Below are 17,784 nucleotides of genomic sequence, written 5' to 3'. Positions count from 1 at the left end.
GATGTATTGATAAGTCAGTGCTATCTTGGGATATAATGACAATATAACTACAATGTAATATATGTAATATTAAAAATGTTACATCTATGAGTGGGAAATTACAACTAACATATACGTTACATGTAACATGCTTAAGTATATAACATTTATATATTGTGTTTGCTGGGGAGGATGTTCCTCTGAATATATTTTGGATATGTTGTGCTATTACGGTTATATATATAAATTATGAAAATTCATATATAATTATGTTAAATTATATATGAAACGTATATTTATATATAAAGAAATATTTATTATATACATATATATCGGATGTTAAAATTTGCTTACGTTTAGTGCCATTCGATAAAGAATGGAAATCTAAGAATAAATGTCTAATATAATTTTTCAATACAATTAATAGTTTAACCACAATTAATTATTTCAATCAATCAATTTTTAGACATAATGTAAAAAATCTTATGAATTATTCAAATCTCGGTAACATTACCTTAATACATTTATATGCACAGAATTGACAATTGAATATTTTACAAGATATTTTACATTTTATGTCTAAAAATTAACTGATTACAATAATTAATTACGGCGAAAGTATTTATTGTATTGAAAAATAGTATTAGACATTTTTTCTTAGATTGCCATTCTGTGTCGAATGGCATATGCGACACTTTTTTAATACCCTGTATATACATTTATATAATTGTATATAAAATCACTTTTATCTAATTATGTATGAAAATATTTTAAATATAATTTTGCGATTATATATATAATTTTATATATTTCTATATAATTTTATATTGTTATATAATAGAACATTTTTTCCCTGGTCGCGTTTCATATTTACTTGAGATTTTCTTGTATGTCGGGTTTGTAGTCGCGACGAAAGAATTTCAGTCGCGAATGACTGTCAAAGTGTAGGGAGAGCCTAAATTAAGATACACATTAAGTAATTAACAAGTAATTAAGTGACATTCTTGGATACAATGATCAATTTTTATTATTTCCTCATTTTTTTTATGTCACGGTTGATATCGCGAATAGAGAGAGAGGGCAAACTACGTCGACCAATCAGGTAATCTCTCGGCTCCCTCGATCGATCAATCAAATTGCTGTTTTTCGCAATACATAAATAATTTTCGCGGTTGGCATCACTTCGGTGACGTCATCGTGAAGAAGCACAAAATTGCGCCTTTTTTCCATTCCGAAGATGGCGGTCGCGAGTGAGTCGTGCTCCCGCGTCTTGTCTGGATTTTGTGCGCGAATAATACGAATAATCGGGAGTGCAAGTCCGGGAGTGTCGTGTTTCGACGCGATGGGCCGAGTAAATTCTCGAAGAGCATCCGGGCGTCGACGGGTGTCTGGGAGTCTCGCGAATTCACGGAATTAGCAAGCTGCGTGGCGGAGGGTTGTAGGAAGGAGGGAAGGTACTATTGAGATATCGTTTTTGACTACATTTCGATTATATCTTGACGTACACGGAGCTTCGGGAGTACTCCAGCGTCTCCAGGAGTGCCCGAGTATCGGTAAAAGTGTTCGAAAAGCGCGAGTTCTTCGAAATCGGCGGGTCAAATTGTGGAGAAGTTGGCGCCTGTTGCTTGAGAGATTGGTACCGAGACTATCCGCGTAACGGCGCGCAAGAGCGTCTCTCCGCCATGACACTTTCCGCTCACTTCACGAAGTCACGTAATGACGCGGCGCGCCGGGAGATGTCGCGACTTAACCTAATTGTAAGGGCATTAATATTCGGACGCTCGCTTTCCCGGAATAGTCGCGAGTAATCTTCCGTTTTTTTTTCGTATTCGTTCATTTCGAAGTGCATCGGTGTGTAGTGAAGTGCGATAAGTTATTGCAAATATAAAATAGAAAAAACAGTGCAATGATTAGTGTAAGTGTCAAACCATATGGGATTAGCAGAGCAGCAGTGGATTAAGGCGGATATATTAAAGCAGAGAGGTTAGATAAATTGACTCAACGCAATGTGAGTTTATTTTTTTGTTTGTTACATTAGGAAAAATAATACTAACGTAAGGAAAAATAAAACTAATATTATGAAAAATAAAACATTAGGATAACTAACTTTAGGATTTTTAAAATTCTTTTTTATACGCAAGAACAATATTTTTTTTTGCTGTCAGTTTTCGATAGGTGTTTTATATTCAATATCTTTTAATTGAGAATTATTAACCATATAATTAATTCTTATGGTTATTAAAAAATATTCAATATAAAACATAGTTTATATTTATGGTTTATCTTCTCAATATATTATGGTTCATATTCTTCAGAGTTTCGCATTTTTGTGTTGGGTGGGATTATAATTCGCCGTTAAATTAAAATATAATAATTAAAAATATTAATTACTTCATTTATGATAAATAACAGAAATTTGCTTGACAATTTGTTTCCAAACCTTTGTTAAAGATTATTAAATATGATTTATAATTTTATGCTTTATATATGCTTTATATTTATACACATTATCATAAGACATACTTATATTAATAAATTATATTAATATAATATATAATAGAAAAGAATATAAATCTGTATTTCTCAATAGCGTTTTTTTTAAATAGAAACATATAAATATATGATTTTGAACATTTTTTCTTTTATAAAAATTTAACGTTTAAATTAAATAGTTTTCTTTTTTTTCAAACATTACTTTTAATATACACTTAATGTATATTTATATTTAAAATTTTATAATTTTTTACACGTTTTCAAATATAGATTCGCAACTATCGTATAATATTTTGACAGAATATCGATGTAGTTTATAAATAAAAATATTAAAAGTATAATATTCTTTCTTGTATTATATTATTTTCTTTCATCAAATATACCATATCGTATATTACAAGACATCGCATCGAAACAAACAACTCCGATGCAGAATTATATATTTATTTATTTCTGTCATAAAAAGAGCTATTGATATAATTTTGTATTTTTTTCGAGATTTTAAATATTATTAAATTTTTCAATTTAATGTGAGAATATTTTGAAAAAATTTCAAATTAAATTCTAATATTATGTATTACATCGCACATCGGGAGAAAATTTTTCTGCAACTCTGGAAATCCGACCATGTCGTCACAGAGTTGTATCTTGTATTTTTCTCATACTGGCCCGACTTCCATTTCGACTACCAACTTCGAGAGAAAAGTGTTGACTTCGCGGTTGTCGTCTAGATGTGTCGAAAATCGTAAACATTGCATGTAAGCCTTTCTTTCCCAATGGTAACACATGCTACGTGCAATGTATTTTGCGCAGAGTAAATATGAAGCAATCGATGATAACATGGAAACTCGAAAGTGCTCGTATTTTTCTACAAATGACGTTACAGAAACATATTATTTAGAAAAATTTTATATACAAAAAGTTTGTGTGAGAAATTTCTGTTATTTTTCACCGATTCTTCTCCGACGCGAATAAAAGTATTCAGAGTCACAAATTTTATACAAAAAAAAAAAAACGAAAAATTCAGAAATTCAGATTCGAGGAATCGTTAATATTTAACAAATCTATTTGCGACCCTTCATTAAAACTTATGCCAACTCTGTAATGTTTAAATTGCAGTTGAAAATTAACGTGAGATACAAGAATCGCATTAACGTCGATTTAAGTATAGCAAAGTGCATCCATATTGCTCCGTATAAACGAAAGAATTTAATGGGAAGCGTTAAATCGCAATTATGCAAAACCGTATTACACCGTCGGATGTTAAAGGGAAAACGGAATGTACAGCCGTGAATTTCCAAGCACGACTCCTGGCGCAAGTAGTTCGACTTTAAGCTAACGGATTATATTAGTCTAGCCACTCTCTCTCTCTCTCACTCTCTCTCTCTCTCTTTCTCCCTTTGCGCGCAGAATAAAAAGCTGCACGAGGAACATGAAACATTAACATGGAAAAGATAGGGAAATGCATTTCGTGCACGTAGAGCGCTCGAGAAACGAGCTAATATCAGTGATTTTAACATTCATGTATGTGAGAATTAAATCGTTAATACGATTTTCACAAGCATCAATATATTCTCAAACATTATGAACTTTTGATTTAAGTTTCGTTATATTACAAAGATATTATAAAGAAAATTCACGTCAATATCTTCGACTCGAGATTTAATTTATAGATTATTTCACGCGATTTTTATTCCCAAGATTTAATACTTTAAGTTACAATTTATATTTGTCCAAAGTTACGTGTACACAGTTATTTTACTTTAATTAATAATCGAATATTGTTGAAACTATGGATGTAACAAGAAAAGATTTCATATACAAAAGTTAGAAAGTTTCGAGAGGAAAAAGTCGATAATCTTGAGAAACAACTATACATATATATATGTTTTCTTTATACCAATTAATTCCTCTTATTATTTTGTGTATAAAAATATTGAGATAAGATTAAAAATTTTCATTGAAAAGTGAATATTTTACAACATATTTTATATAAAATTATATCAAATTAAATATACCAAATATCTTGTAAACTAATCACTTTTTGTCCATCTTATTCTTATATTTTATACCAAATATTATGAGGCATAAAAAATAAAATAAATAAAATAAGTAAAAATAAATAAATAAAATAAAAAACTAGAATGATTCCATTTAAAAACTAGATCGACTTAAAAATAATATTAGAAGAGATAGTCAAAATTATCAAGATACAATTTTTTTTCGAAATTTTCACTTGGTATGAAAAATTTTATCGTAACAGTTTCAGCGATGTTCGACTATATTTATACAAATAAAACATTCTGTATACGTATAGATTTGTTAAGCAAACAACAAGTTTGACGAAGGTATATCCTAACATTTTCTTTCTGCAAACGTTTATTTTCAACAGATGTGAAAACGGTCCAGGTTGACAGACAACGTTAAATTCGAGTTTGCTGCAAACAGTAACATCGCTCTTGCACGCGCGATCGAGGTTATTTCTTCGTGTGCACGTTTCAGGCACGAGCGTGACAGTAGGTATCATCCCAGTAGCGAGTGTTAAATTACAATTATGCTAAACCGAGCCGAGAACTTCGTGCCATTTTCGGGGGCGCGAACGTGCATATTATATGGTCGGTACATGCTCGTTAACAATACGGCGTGCAATTAACAATACGGTCAAAATCATTGTAAAATTCGGCCCGTGTTCTCTGCCGCGAACAAACGGCCACTTGTTTTACACATACACATATAATGCTGTCTGTAATTAATCGCATATCGCGAACGATAATTAACAGCAAGATATAGATGAATCTCAATGAATACGCGCGTGGTTTTGACACAAAACAGCTGATCGATACACATTGAGAATATCTCTGTTTTGCTTCGAGATATACCGATATATTTATGCTTGTGAAAAATCTGTAAATATCATAAATTACCTTCTTTTTTTGTGTTTTTAAAGAAAAGACTTCTTTTTGTATTTTTGCACAAAGTATTTTATAGTTTAATGAGATGAAGATAGATTTATATAGTAGTTGTGTGAATTAGAGGATCTCATAATTTTAATATTATAAAAACATTTAAAACATTTTTTAAATATATTTAAATATATATAATAATATTTAAAAAATTAAGAGCCTCTTACGAGCTGAGTTGAAAAGAGAACTTTGTTAGATAACAGAAATTTTATTTGAAATTCTGTAACTGCTGTTATCTATTATATAATATGCGAAAATAATAATGTCCACTCCATAACACATGGAAAGAAAGTTTTTTGCACAACAGATGTAACAAAAACGAGAAGATGTTGCAGCCTCCGTCAAAGGCTTCCAGCCTGCTTTTTCAACTTTGACGAACATCAAAGGGATGTTCGCGAAAGTGCAAGATTGTTTTCCAGAAAGATAACAAACGCGCGTGGAGAAGAGACGTCCTCTCTGATCTTCGTTCGCATTTACGGTGATTATTTTTGTTTGTTCTGTGACCCGCTAACACACAGAGAGAGCGCCTGATATTTTTCCGCGGTTTTAAATGGTGGCTTTAGCGACCCCGACGTTTTCTGCGCGCTCACTCGCGAGGCCAGAAAAACTGATAGCGTTTTACGCCCGTTGCATTCGCGGTCCGCACAGCTTCCTCGGACGTTTCTTGGGTTCCCGGAGGTTAAAGGGGCTGCACATGCGGAGCCCTAGGTAGACGCATACCTCTCTAGGCACCGACGGAGCCGAATTACATCGCAACTTCAAGCTTGTTGCCGTGTTTTTCTTCGAATGCACGCTTCAAACGGTAAACGTTAAATTGCATTTGCAGTTTCGGCACCGCACTCCGTTGCTCGACTAAACGCGAACGTTCATCTCTTTTCCGAGGAATAGAGGTAGGAGAGAGAAGGAAAAGGTTAACGCGAGTTTCTTGCTCCTTGGCATGAAATGTTGCGGAATGCGCTCGGCGTACGAGTGCAATCAATAACGTCCGCGAGTATCTCTCTCTTTGAGCTTTTATAATATCCCGCCCTCCCAATCCTCGGGTCCTTTATACCCTCGGTGCTTTATCTTTCTAGGATTGCCAAGTGCTTGCCGTTCTTTCTCTTTATGTCAATGATAATTTCTATGAACAAGTTACGTTGGTTATTCATATACGAAAAAGAGTCTCGCAATCTTCACTCTTTCATTTTCAAATAGGAAAATTAAGTATCAAATTCAATTTACAACAAAATTTATTTTAAATATTATTATATTTAAAAATATTAAAAAATTTGAGTATTGTGATAATTAGAAAAAAGAAAGAAAGTGTTAGATATATTAAAAATATAAAGTACTGTGAAGAATGTAATTCATTATATTTTTTAATATATAGAAGAATATAATAAAAAAAATCTATTTTTATATATTTATATACTTTTATTTGTACTATTTTCTCTTTTTTTAGAAAATGATACATTTTCTCTTTCTGTTTCTTTCAATAAAATTAAAATTAATTATAAACTATAAGATGGTTCACGAAGCTAATTTTTATTGTATGGACACAATTTTATAATTCTTCAAATACTTTGGCAACATATTATAATATGAAATGTTGTCGAAAATTTGTACGAAAATATTTTCTACCTTAATTAAATTGGTACGTCATATTTATAAAGTATCATATTTAACGAGAGCATTTTTCACTGATGAAGTTTCCGGATAATTAAACAGAGCTGTAATTATCCCGGGCATCTGAGCTTGAACTCGCGTAATCCATCCTAGCGAACTGGCGATGGACGATTCATCGTGCACGATCTCAATGTTCGCTAATTATCCATAGCGGACGAGAGTTGTCGCGTTGCGTTTCGAAAAAAAAAAAGATAAATAACACAAAAACGAGGATAATCCGCGAATACGTGGAAAAAAAGAGCGAGCGACGCAAAGAGAACATCCTGGGTTCAGTTTCAATATTCGCTATATACAGAACAATGCGGGAGCCTCGCGGAATTCCTCGTTCATATTTATCTCCCTCCGTCGGTTTTTATTTTCCATTCAATCCAAAACCGCCTATTGCTGGCATTCCACCGCTCTGGCAAGAAAGTAAATGAATAAGTTAAGTGCTCTGAATGCCTCATCCACGAGCAAAAAGTATTGTAGCTTTTTCCATTATATTATTCCAATACATAAGTAGCGAAATTTAAAAAATATATATAATTTGTAAACTACCGACTGATTAAAAATTCGAATGTTTATAATTGTAATATGATTTGGTTCATATTTAGTTAACATTTCGCGCCCAAATCTTCGTTACAGTTTTTTAAATATGATTTATATTCTTTATATGGTTTATACACGTGCTTTATATTATTTTTCTGATAGAAAAGTCTATCAGTTGCCGTCAATTTGCATTGAGACGAATATTAGTTTTCAACGATTAAATAAAAAAGTTTTATTACTGAAATAAAAAAATATTAATTAAAAATCAATCATCTCTGTGTCGCAAATTTAATCAAAATTTGCTATAGAATTATTTTTAACTATATCTTTTTTAAATGATTTGTCTTTTATTCTCAATTTCTTCTTCAACGTTATATTTTTTCGTTCGTCGCTATGTATGACGAAGAAACCAGAGCTTTTTACGAGCTGTGTTGAAAAGAGAACTTTGTTAGATAACAGAAATTTAATTTGAAACTCTGTAACTGCTGTTATCTATTATATGATATGCGAAAATAATAATGTCCACTCCATAACACACATCGAAAGAAAGTTTTTTGCACAACAGATGTAACAAAAACGAGAAGATGTTGCAGCCTCCGTCAAAGGCTTCCAGCCTACTTTTTCAACTTTGACGAACATCAAAGGGATGTTCGCGAAAGTGCAAGATTGTTTTCCAGAAAGATAACAAACGCACGTGGAGAAGAGACGTCCTCTCTGATCTTAGACGCAATTCCGATTCGTGAAAATTTCGAAGAATATTGTTGATCGGTTACGGTGTGACGTCACGAATCGCATAATGGCGGGAAGAGTCGGAATAGTTCGCGTCGTTGTAAAATGTCGCGTGTCGAGTCCGTTCAGACTTTCCGTCTATCGAGAAACGTATTGTTTTCCGTATTACTTTCACGACGTACGATCAGAAATTGTCGAGTGGACTTTATAATTAATAAAGTTTCGCGAAAGTTTCCCTAGCGAAGTTCGGTCGACGAGTCGAGTGCAGTTTGTCCTCTGGTTTTCGAGCAGATGTTGTGTACTGAATAGTTTTAAATATAACCGTGAGAATTAATCATATGGTTATAATACTTCTTATAGTTCATATTCCTTATATGGTTTATATTCCTAATGTAATTAATGTTTTTATGATTCATATTCTTTAGAGTTTCGCATTCTTGTGTTGGGCGGGATTAGAACAATATTTTTTCTTGCTGCCAGTTTTCGAGCAGGTGTTTTAAATACTTGACGAAATTTCCCGACAAAGACAAATATAACATTTCCGCAGGAAAATTTTTGCATCGCGGACTGTCATGTCGCCAGTGCGAATACGTGACGAAGGCAATATAAAAGTTCTTTTTATATATATATATATATATATCGTTTTACATTATCATATATGTAATACAGCCAAACGGATAATCTAGTTTTACTATATAGACTCCATTACTATCTTTATGGAACTATTTTGCAGAGTTTTCTCCATAAAATCCATCTCTGAAAAAATTTTTTTAATAAAAGTTGCGCGTAGAGAAAATACATTAAAACGGGATTTAAACGTAATTTAAATTCTTCATATGGTTTATATGAACCATATTTATTGTTTTGCATTTATTTAAAAAAATTAGGTATTATAAATTTGAAATATTATTTCACGATTTAATCAAAATTTATTTTATTATCGAGGAATAATTTTTGTGTTTGACACTTTGTTACCGTCCTGAACAGAATACGGAAAAAACTTTCTTCGACTATAAATCTATATTTTATATTTCATATCTGGATATTTCTGACTCTTTCCGTGATATGGTCCAAGTTTTGCGGCATATCGTATGGAATTATGTTGCATGACACATGGATGCATATAGACATGTGTCGTTTGTATATGCACGCAAGGTAAAATACGAAGAAAATTGGATTTTGTTTTATATCTGTAGGGCAATTTCTCCAAGAGATATTTGATAGTTTTTAGCGTAATTCTGATTCACAGAAACTTTACTGCATTTTCCACAATTTTGTTCTATAAATTGTATATGATGAGATTAGTTTTATTTATTAATAATTCTCAAATCTTCATTAAAGATTTGTAAACATGGGTTATATTCTTCATATATGATTTATATGCTTTTTTATATAGAATGAACATACAAATTTTATTTTTCTATAGTTCATATTCTTCACATGGTTTATATTCTTTGGAGTTCGTACTCTTTATATTTATAATATATTTAATAAATATATATTTTTAAATTTTAAGTATTATTAAATTTTCCGATTTAACGTGCGAGAACACGTTTCAATAATCTCAAATTAAATTTTGAATTTTTAGTCGAGAAATACTATTTGCTTCGTCTGACTGTGCAAAATCACTCAATTTGTAGTCGGAAGATTGTAAAAGGAATTGATGTTGGCGCACCGCATCGAATCAATCATGAATTTATTAGAAATAAGTAGGATCGAGGCTTACACAGAGATTGCAACTTACGTGCTCTTTCGACCTTCCGCAGAGAGGAAAAGTCAATAAAGTTCACAACTTTTCCGACAGATGCTCATGAAAATCTTCAAAAGCGATGCAAGAGGCAAATGGAAATATGCTTTCAACGCGCGAATAAGAGTAACTCGAGTTCCAAAGCAGGATTTCTTTTTTTTATACAACTATGTAATCTTCGCGATGTGCAGAGCGAGATATAAATCGCTGATCAAACACGGTTATAATTTCACCGATGCGTGTATTTTGTGTTTAAACAGATCAATTCGATCGTACCAGTTTAATACTATTGTATTTTTTGGTATTTTTAAAGAGATGTATAAATTCATTTCAAAAGTAAGCATTACTAAAATTGATAAAACAAATTCAATTTCCTGAAATTGGCAACAGACACGCATTTACATTAATTTGCAAGTAAAACGATAAGGTATATAACGTTTTTAAATTTCAAATATAACAATTTTATAAAAATCACTTAAGTTGTTTGGGTACTATTGTAATAATAAATAATTGTTTGCTTATTCAAAATAAATTATAAATATATATTTTATTATTATTAATTTACGGTTATTTAAAATTTAGCCGTTTTTGCTTTGAGAAATTATTTAATAAAATAATAAAATTGCGTTTTTTGTAAATTACGAAATTATTAGCTCAATAAAAAAGCTTTTTTAAATTTTAGTCACTTGATTATATATTTATACATTTATTATCACATCTATACAATTTTTTTCCGGTGGCTTATATTCTTAATATGGTTTATATTTTTATGATTCATATTTATATTGGTTAATAATTGATCAATTTATAACATCACATTAATCTTTATATCTTTTTCTTTCTTTTTCTCGAAAGAGAATTCTAAACACCGATTAAACATTAAAACAATTTCTATATGGCTTTTACTGGAAATATAGCCGTGGGCTTAAGAAAGATATTCATGATGGTGGATGTTATAAAGCCACTTCCTGATAAGCGAAGCTTTCAAAAGAGACAAGAGAGGAAGACGCCCGACGTGGCTCGTTTCTCGATAATTTAGGATTTTAGGAGAACCCGAGCCGAAGGCTGTAAAATAAGGGAGTTACATCGTCGTGGTATTGGATGTAAAAATTCTCGCAAAGAGCTTCATAAGAAACGTCTAATCTCGCGCAACCTTTCAGACCATATATCTTCGCGAACGCAATTTTCTCGGCAACTAATGGCGGAAAGGGGACGAATATCGAATAGGAATCAATCTCATTTACGATGACGCGAACTATATATGTCTTGTGCATTATAATGCAACATTAATGCGATTCGATGCGGCGTGCAACGTATATCGACGTTAAGGACTAATTATCTGCTCTCGAGGTTCTTGGATCTAGCTTTTAATTAACGGAAGTGTGCGAATTGTGTTTGGAGCAACCACTCGGCGCAGTTAGAGTGTTAATTAATTACATTTAATACGAATCGAAGTGTACAAAAAAGTAGAAAAAGTAGTTGCTGTACGATGTTAATGTCGATAAATTGGTGATTCTAAGTTTAAAAATTTATGGACAGTATGAAACGTACATATTTATGTTGAAAAAAATTTATTGAAAATTTTCAAAAAATAAAAAATTTGCTCTTTATAATAAATATTTAAACATTTATTGGAAAAAAATATCGTAATGTATAATAGGAAAAATATTCTAATCATTTTTAATTTGTGTTTTTAAGATGTATTAGATCTTAAAATATTTTTACTTTTTTAAAGAAAGAAAGCATTTGGCAAAATGTGTTTTTCGTTTTTGCATTTATCTAAATATATACGAGAAATGAAAAATAATCTAATATTGAACACGGTTTAATCAGATTGAGTAATAGAAGCGATGTTGCGTTTAAAGGACAATGTAATATAATTATTAAAATAAATTATATATTAATAAATATTATAATTATATTCTTCAGTACTCAACTATTAATTAAGTATGAACCATAAATTATATTAAAAGTATAAACATTTCCCAAATCTTTGTTACAGTTTTTTAAATATGGTTGATATTTTTTATGGTTTATATCAAATTATCAATACAGGACAATACAAATTTTATTCTGCAATGGTTCATATTCTTCATATGGTTTATAATGTTTATATGATTTATATCGAATTATCATTTATAATGTTTATACACCGGAAAAATTGTATTCTAAAGCGCCAAGAGGATCCTCTTAATTTAAGATAATATTCTTATATTTAGAAAAAAATATACTAAAAAATTTAGAGGAATTTCTTAAATTAAGAGGATCCTCTTGGCGCTTAGAATACAATTTTTTCGGTGTATGATTTATATCGAATTATCATAGGACATTCAAATTTTATTAATCTTCTTCCTTATTTAACAATGAACTGTTTTATTTAATGTTGAATAATTGGTCAATTGTCAAATCTTCGTTAAAGATTTTTAAACATGGTTTATATTCTTCATATGATTTATATATAAATATCGAATGGATATACAAATTTTATTTTTCTTCTGGTTCATTCTTCATTATCTGATTGGACGACGCAGTTTGCCCTGTAGCGGTACCTGTACTTTTACAGCGCGTTTGAGTGCGCATCGTAATAGAGAAAATGCTGAGCGCAATTCGGTATTGTTATCTAGGCGAGATATAGCTGTGTGCTGTTGCGATATAGTTTTCGAGAATTCATGAATATCGATTATAGAGAGTCATATATAGGCATATATATACATGCTGAATATTTGAAATATTCGAAGGGTTTGTATTATTAATTAATTTTGATAGAAAATCTAAAAACCATCATATATTATCCGAGATGATTAAATTCCATTAATAAAAATAAAATTAAAAATCTCGCAAATTACAGTAAAATTTGAAATGAAAGTTCTACATATTCCCGGGGAATTGTTTCCCTATTTCCGCGTTATTTCGATGCGGTCCGTCATTGGTGATTTATTGGCACGTGAAATCATTCTTGGAAACTCCGCGGGCGAAATTCCACGCCCGCGTGATTCTACAGTTTACCACGCGAACGCACATTCAACGAATTGGCAGCGTGTTAAGCGATATCGTATTGCGTGTAACATGTTCGCGACGAACAAAAGTACAGCGATCGAAATTCAGAGACGTTCGCGCGAATCTCGTTCTTTCTCTCTCTTTCTCTATGTCCCACCCCAAAATACAGTGCATCGAATGCAGTTAAATTCACCATCGGACCGGAACTTTCGCGGTGAATGGACTACGCTCTTAAAATTTTATTCTACCATCAAACTTGTGACAGAAATTATATGTCCGGTACAAAAAATAAAAAAGACCTCGGCAAAATTATTCTAAATGAATAATGCAAAAGTGTGTACTATTAAAACTTTTACAATGTCGATGGCGCAATATCGAATTGCGATTTTAGAAAGTTGCAAAAAATTATTTTCTCGGATATGAAAAAATCAATTTATATATATAATTATTAAATATAATATATTAAAAAAAAAAAGATTCGTAAAGTCTTTCCGGACGAGTAGAAAATTAGTAGAAACAGAATGCCTCCGTTTGATATTTTTTGCCACTCTTTCTTAAAATAAGAAGCTTGATAAACTAGCTTCAAATCCTTGTTTCATTCTTCCAATCGGTTGCCCAATATACGAGCGATTCATCTCGAAGCGACGATTGTCCAAATAATCCAAATCCACGTTATCGGTGGGCGATCGCCTTAACGCGGAGTAATCTGGGCGGCAATAAACCGTCGGTAGTTTCGCTCGTGACACAACCACAAGCGAACCGCCGGCGAAAACCGCCGAAAGCGATAACAGTGGCGTATCGCGCCATTGTCAGGAAAATCGGAAGGGACACACAAGTGGCGCTAGAAATCAGAATTCAGGGAACGTTCCCTTTGGCCCGGCCTCGATTCGGCCCGACCTGGCCCTTAAGTCGCCCTTACGCCTCCCTGAGCTCGCTACGTCGCCACATTGCACCCGGATAAACACGAGAGGGAGAGAGAGATAGATAGAGATAGAGAGAGAAAGAGAGAGGGATTGTACACCCCCGCTTTGAAACTTTCCCCGGGTAAGTTTGCCAGCCGCCGGGGTCGGCGAACCAGAAGCGAGCCGAGCCAGTCGCCTCTGTGCGGTGGTCAGAGATTGCATCGGACAGAATCGATATCCTGGCGGAAGTGCGCCGCGAGATTGCTGAAACGTCCCTAATTGAACAGCTTACTTGGAAAGTAGATTTGGATCGTTGTGCGTTTTAATTTCAGAAACGTCGTATGATCCGTCATTTTGCTCGAAAAATTCTCCTCTCATATATGACATTATTGTTTTTTTTTTTTATTTAAAAATATTCACACATTTAAAAATATTCGATTCTCTGACGCCAGGATTGAAGATAGAATACTCGAGATATAAACAGATCAATAGTTAGACAATTTATTTATATGTGTGTAGGTATATAGAATAACTTTGTTATTTTAAATATGAAATATTTTATAAATGCTAATTATTTTTATAATCGAGTTCATTTATAATTTTAAATTATTCAATATGTGAATTTTTCATATTTCTCAGTCCAGATTTGAAAATGCTATAACAAATTTTTATAATCGACATGGTCATTGTTTCGCGGAAACAGTTTTTAAATTAAATTTTTAATTAAGAAATTTTGAGAAGACGATTATTTTAAAAAATGATTATTTCATAAAAAAGTTTTTCATTTTAATGATTCATTTTAATTCTTCATATGAATTGTTGGAATCTTGTTGTGTAAATTATATATGATGAGATTAGTTTTATTTATTAATAATTCTCAAATCTTCATTAAAGATTTGTAAACATGGTTTATATTCTTTATATATGATTTATATGCTTTTTTATATAGAATGAACATACAAATTTTATTTTTCTATGGTTCATACTTATATTCTTCATTACATCTGACCGACGCAATTTGCTCTCTTTCTCTTATATATATTTTCCGAATAAAAATATTCTAATATACATTTCTATAAGACTGTTTTAATTAAATATACTGCATTCGAGAGAAATAAATCAAACTATGGCATTTATAAATCTAACATTTGTGTTTTAAATGCATAAAGTGTCGATAAGTTTCCCGATCGCGATGACGCCAATTCGGCGAGAGAGCGAAGATATTTCCCGTTATTAATTATTTTCGAGTGCAGAAAAGTTTGGCGACGCGCTCATTTATCTTACAGCTATCGTCTGTCCGCGTATCCTGCGAAAACGGAAGCTGTCGGTCGAAAATGTTATAAATCTTGGTTATTAACGGAATGACCGATATGGTCAACTCGACTCCGGCGAATATCGCGATTGCTTAAACGAGATTTCACTCTCTGCACCGACTTATCTGCGCCGACATATAATGGTCTTGCAAAGTAAAAGAAGCAGTTCCTGCTTCTTTTATAGGAGATCCGTGCAATCTCGCTTCGAGCTCCGTTTTTCCCTTAAGTAGGTTTTTAACGTCATTCGCAGGACGATGCGACGATGACGGGAGAGACGCACAGGCGCGTTGAAGAAAGTAAAATTACTCCTGCTTATACAAACGCGGCAGGAAATAAGCGATATTTTGTAGACGGCGCGACGCAATATATTAACTCCTCGTATAATTTTCATAGAACATGTTGATGTAGACGTGACTTTGCAAAGTTAATATATATATAATAAAATAACTTGTTCAAATTGTAAGTGTAAAGAATATGAACTATGTTACGGTTACAGTTCTTTAAATATCTTCGTTACAGTTTTTTAAATATGGTTTATATTTTCCACATAAGATATATCAATTTTATTTTGCAATAGTTCATATTTTTTCACATGGTTCATATTCTTTACACCTACAATTTGAATAATTTATTTTATTTAAATGCTTGACTTTTCTCTGCGTTGAAAAAAAAATTGTTAATTTGATTAAATACATTTAGTTTTTGTTATCATTTCTTTGAAATATATTCTGCATTTCCTTTCACGTCAGTCTATGCTCAGCTAATCCTTTCTAAGTTAGATCAGATGTGCCATAAATTTGTTACTAACGCAACTGGTTCCTAGTTCGATCCTAACCAAATCTTGGCTAACACTCAATTTCTCGCGCAACTCTAATCGACGCCGAATCGCAGTCTCAGACTAAATCTAATATCGATCAAGTTCAAACTTCGTCTAAATCGTCTGAAATTTCATGGCATATTAGCCCAAATTAACGTCTAGTTCATGTAAAGCGAGCCTGCTTTATAATGCAAATTTGGTGTTTCTTTTCTAGATTTTACACAGTCGTAAACTATTTTAATAGAAAATCCAATTTGAATCCGATTATTTGCTGACATAACACAAAATTTAGGTTAATTCCATCGTAAGCGGGAATAATTTTGCCGCAAGGTAATCTTCAGCTCAGCAAATCAGAAATTATTGAAATTGTTATTCTTTATGCGCGCGCAGCAAAATGAAAATTTCATTAGAAAATACGCGATATAACTATTACATCGCTTATGTCATTTTTATCAATTTTTTTATCAACTTCAAGTCTTGCCTTACAGAAAATTAAATGTTATTTTCATGCATAATTTTTGAATTACTAAGTTTTATTTTGATATTTTTTTGTACATTAAATGTCTTGATAAAATTAAATCTTACTTCGAAATATTACAAATATGTTGTAAGCGTAAGATTTTACAGTTTTGTATGCCGTTATATTTTCGTTTTCCTTTTTCCAAATTTTGATTGATACATATACAATAAAGTAAAAAAAATTCTTACGTATCGGTGTATGGGAAAAACAATTTCGTTTGTAAAGATTAGTTGCCCTAAACGGCTGATAGTGATTTACGATTTCATGCAATATGGCTTTTCTGTTGATACGTTTGATCTATATCACACGTATCCAATTTTGCGAGAATCCCAACCGCTATTTTTTCAACAGTTCGGATGGTCTGGGCGTGATCAATTATCTCTAGATATAATTTTATATTCGTCGGTAGAGATAATAGGATCATTGATATAATTTATACCGAGTTATCGTAGGATATACAAATTATATTTTTCAATAGTTTATATTCTTTATACGATTTTTATTCTTATGATTCTTTGATTAACAATTGGCTCCCAAATCTTTGTTAAAGTCTTTTAAATATGATTTGTATTTTTCATATGATTTATAGGTATGCTTTATATCGAATGAACAAACACATTTTATTTTTCCATGGTTTATATTCTTCGCATGATTTATACATGTGTTTTATATTATTTTTCTGGTAGAAAAATATAGCTTGTGCCGTCAAATTGCATTGCGACAAATATTAGTCTTTACTTAAATAAAAAAAAGTATTAATTAAAAATCGATCATGTTTATTGCAAGTTTAATCAAAATTTGCTATACAATTGTTAAATACATCTCTTTTTAATTGTCTTTTGTTCATATTCTTTAAGTAACATTTATTGTTGTAACACATGTACGATTAACAAAAACATTCAATCGTTTAAAAACAGTTGATCTCTCTCTCTCTCTCTCTCTCACATTTTTTACTTTCCTACAAATCCGAAGCTGCGGATATCGTTGTTGCAGATGGTGTACGGAATGTATGATTGAACATGCAGTTCGATCTTTTTCGAATGCATTCGGCACGAATGCGTTTCTTATTAGATATACAGAAAAAGATGGAACCGGTGTACAACTGGTGAGAGAGATACGGGTTCGAATATT

At 31.8% G+C, this 17,784-nt stretch overlaps 1 protein-coding gene across 6 annotated transcripts in view; it reads left to right on the top strand.

The window, feature by feature from the left end:
* The window catches only part of LOC114929917 (neural-cadherin), a 219,585-nt gene that overhangs the window by 96,972 nt on the left and 104,829 nt on the right, over positions 1-17,784 (top strand). Inside the window, exon 1 of one of the 6 annotated variants that reach the window (XM_029301632.2) lies at positions 1,249-1,962. The exons of the other annotated variants lie outside the window; for them this stretch is intronic. Within the exon in view, the coding sequence (XP_029157465.2) occupies positions 1,911-1,962 (52 nt within the window). The 5' untranslated portion in view covers positions 1,249-1,910. Of the gene's footprint in view, positions 1-1,248; positions 1,963-17,784 lie in introns of those variants that run through there. 6 annotated transcript variants of the gene reach the window in all.

Source organism: Nylanderia fulva, unplaced genomic scaffold (genome assembly GCF_048542155.1).
Source record: "Nylanderia fulva isolate GAGA-0341 unplaced genomic scaffold, ASM4854215v1 Scaffold9, whole genome shotgun sequence".
NCBI classification, from domain to species: Eukaryota; Metazoa; Arthropoda; class Insecta; order Hymenoptera; family Formicidae; genus Nylanderia; species Nylanderia fulva.
The sequence above is the reverse complement of the archived record's forward strand: the minus strand, read 5'-3'. Positions and strand labels throughout refer to the sequence as shown.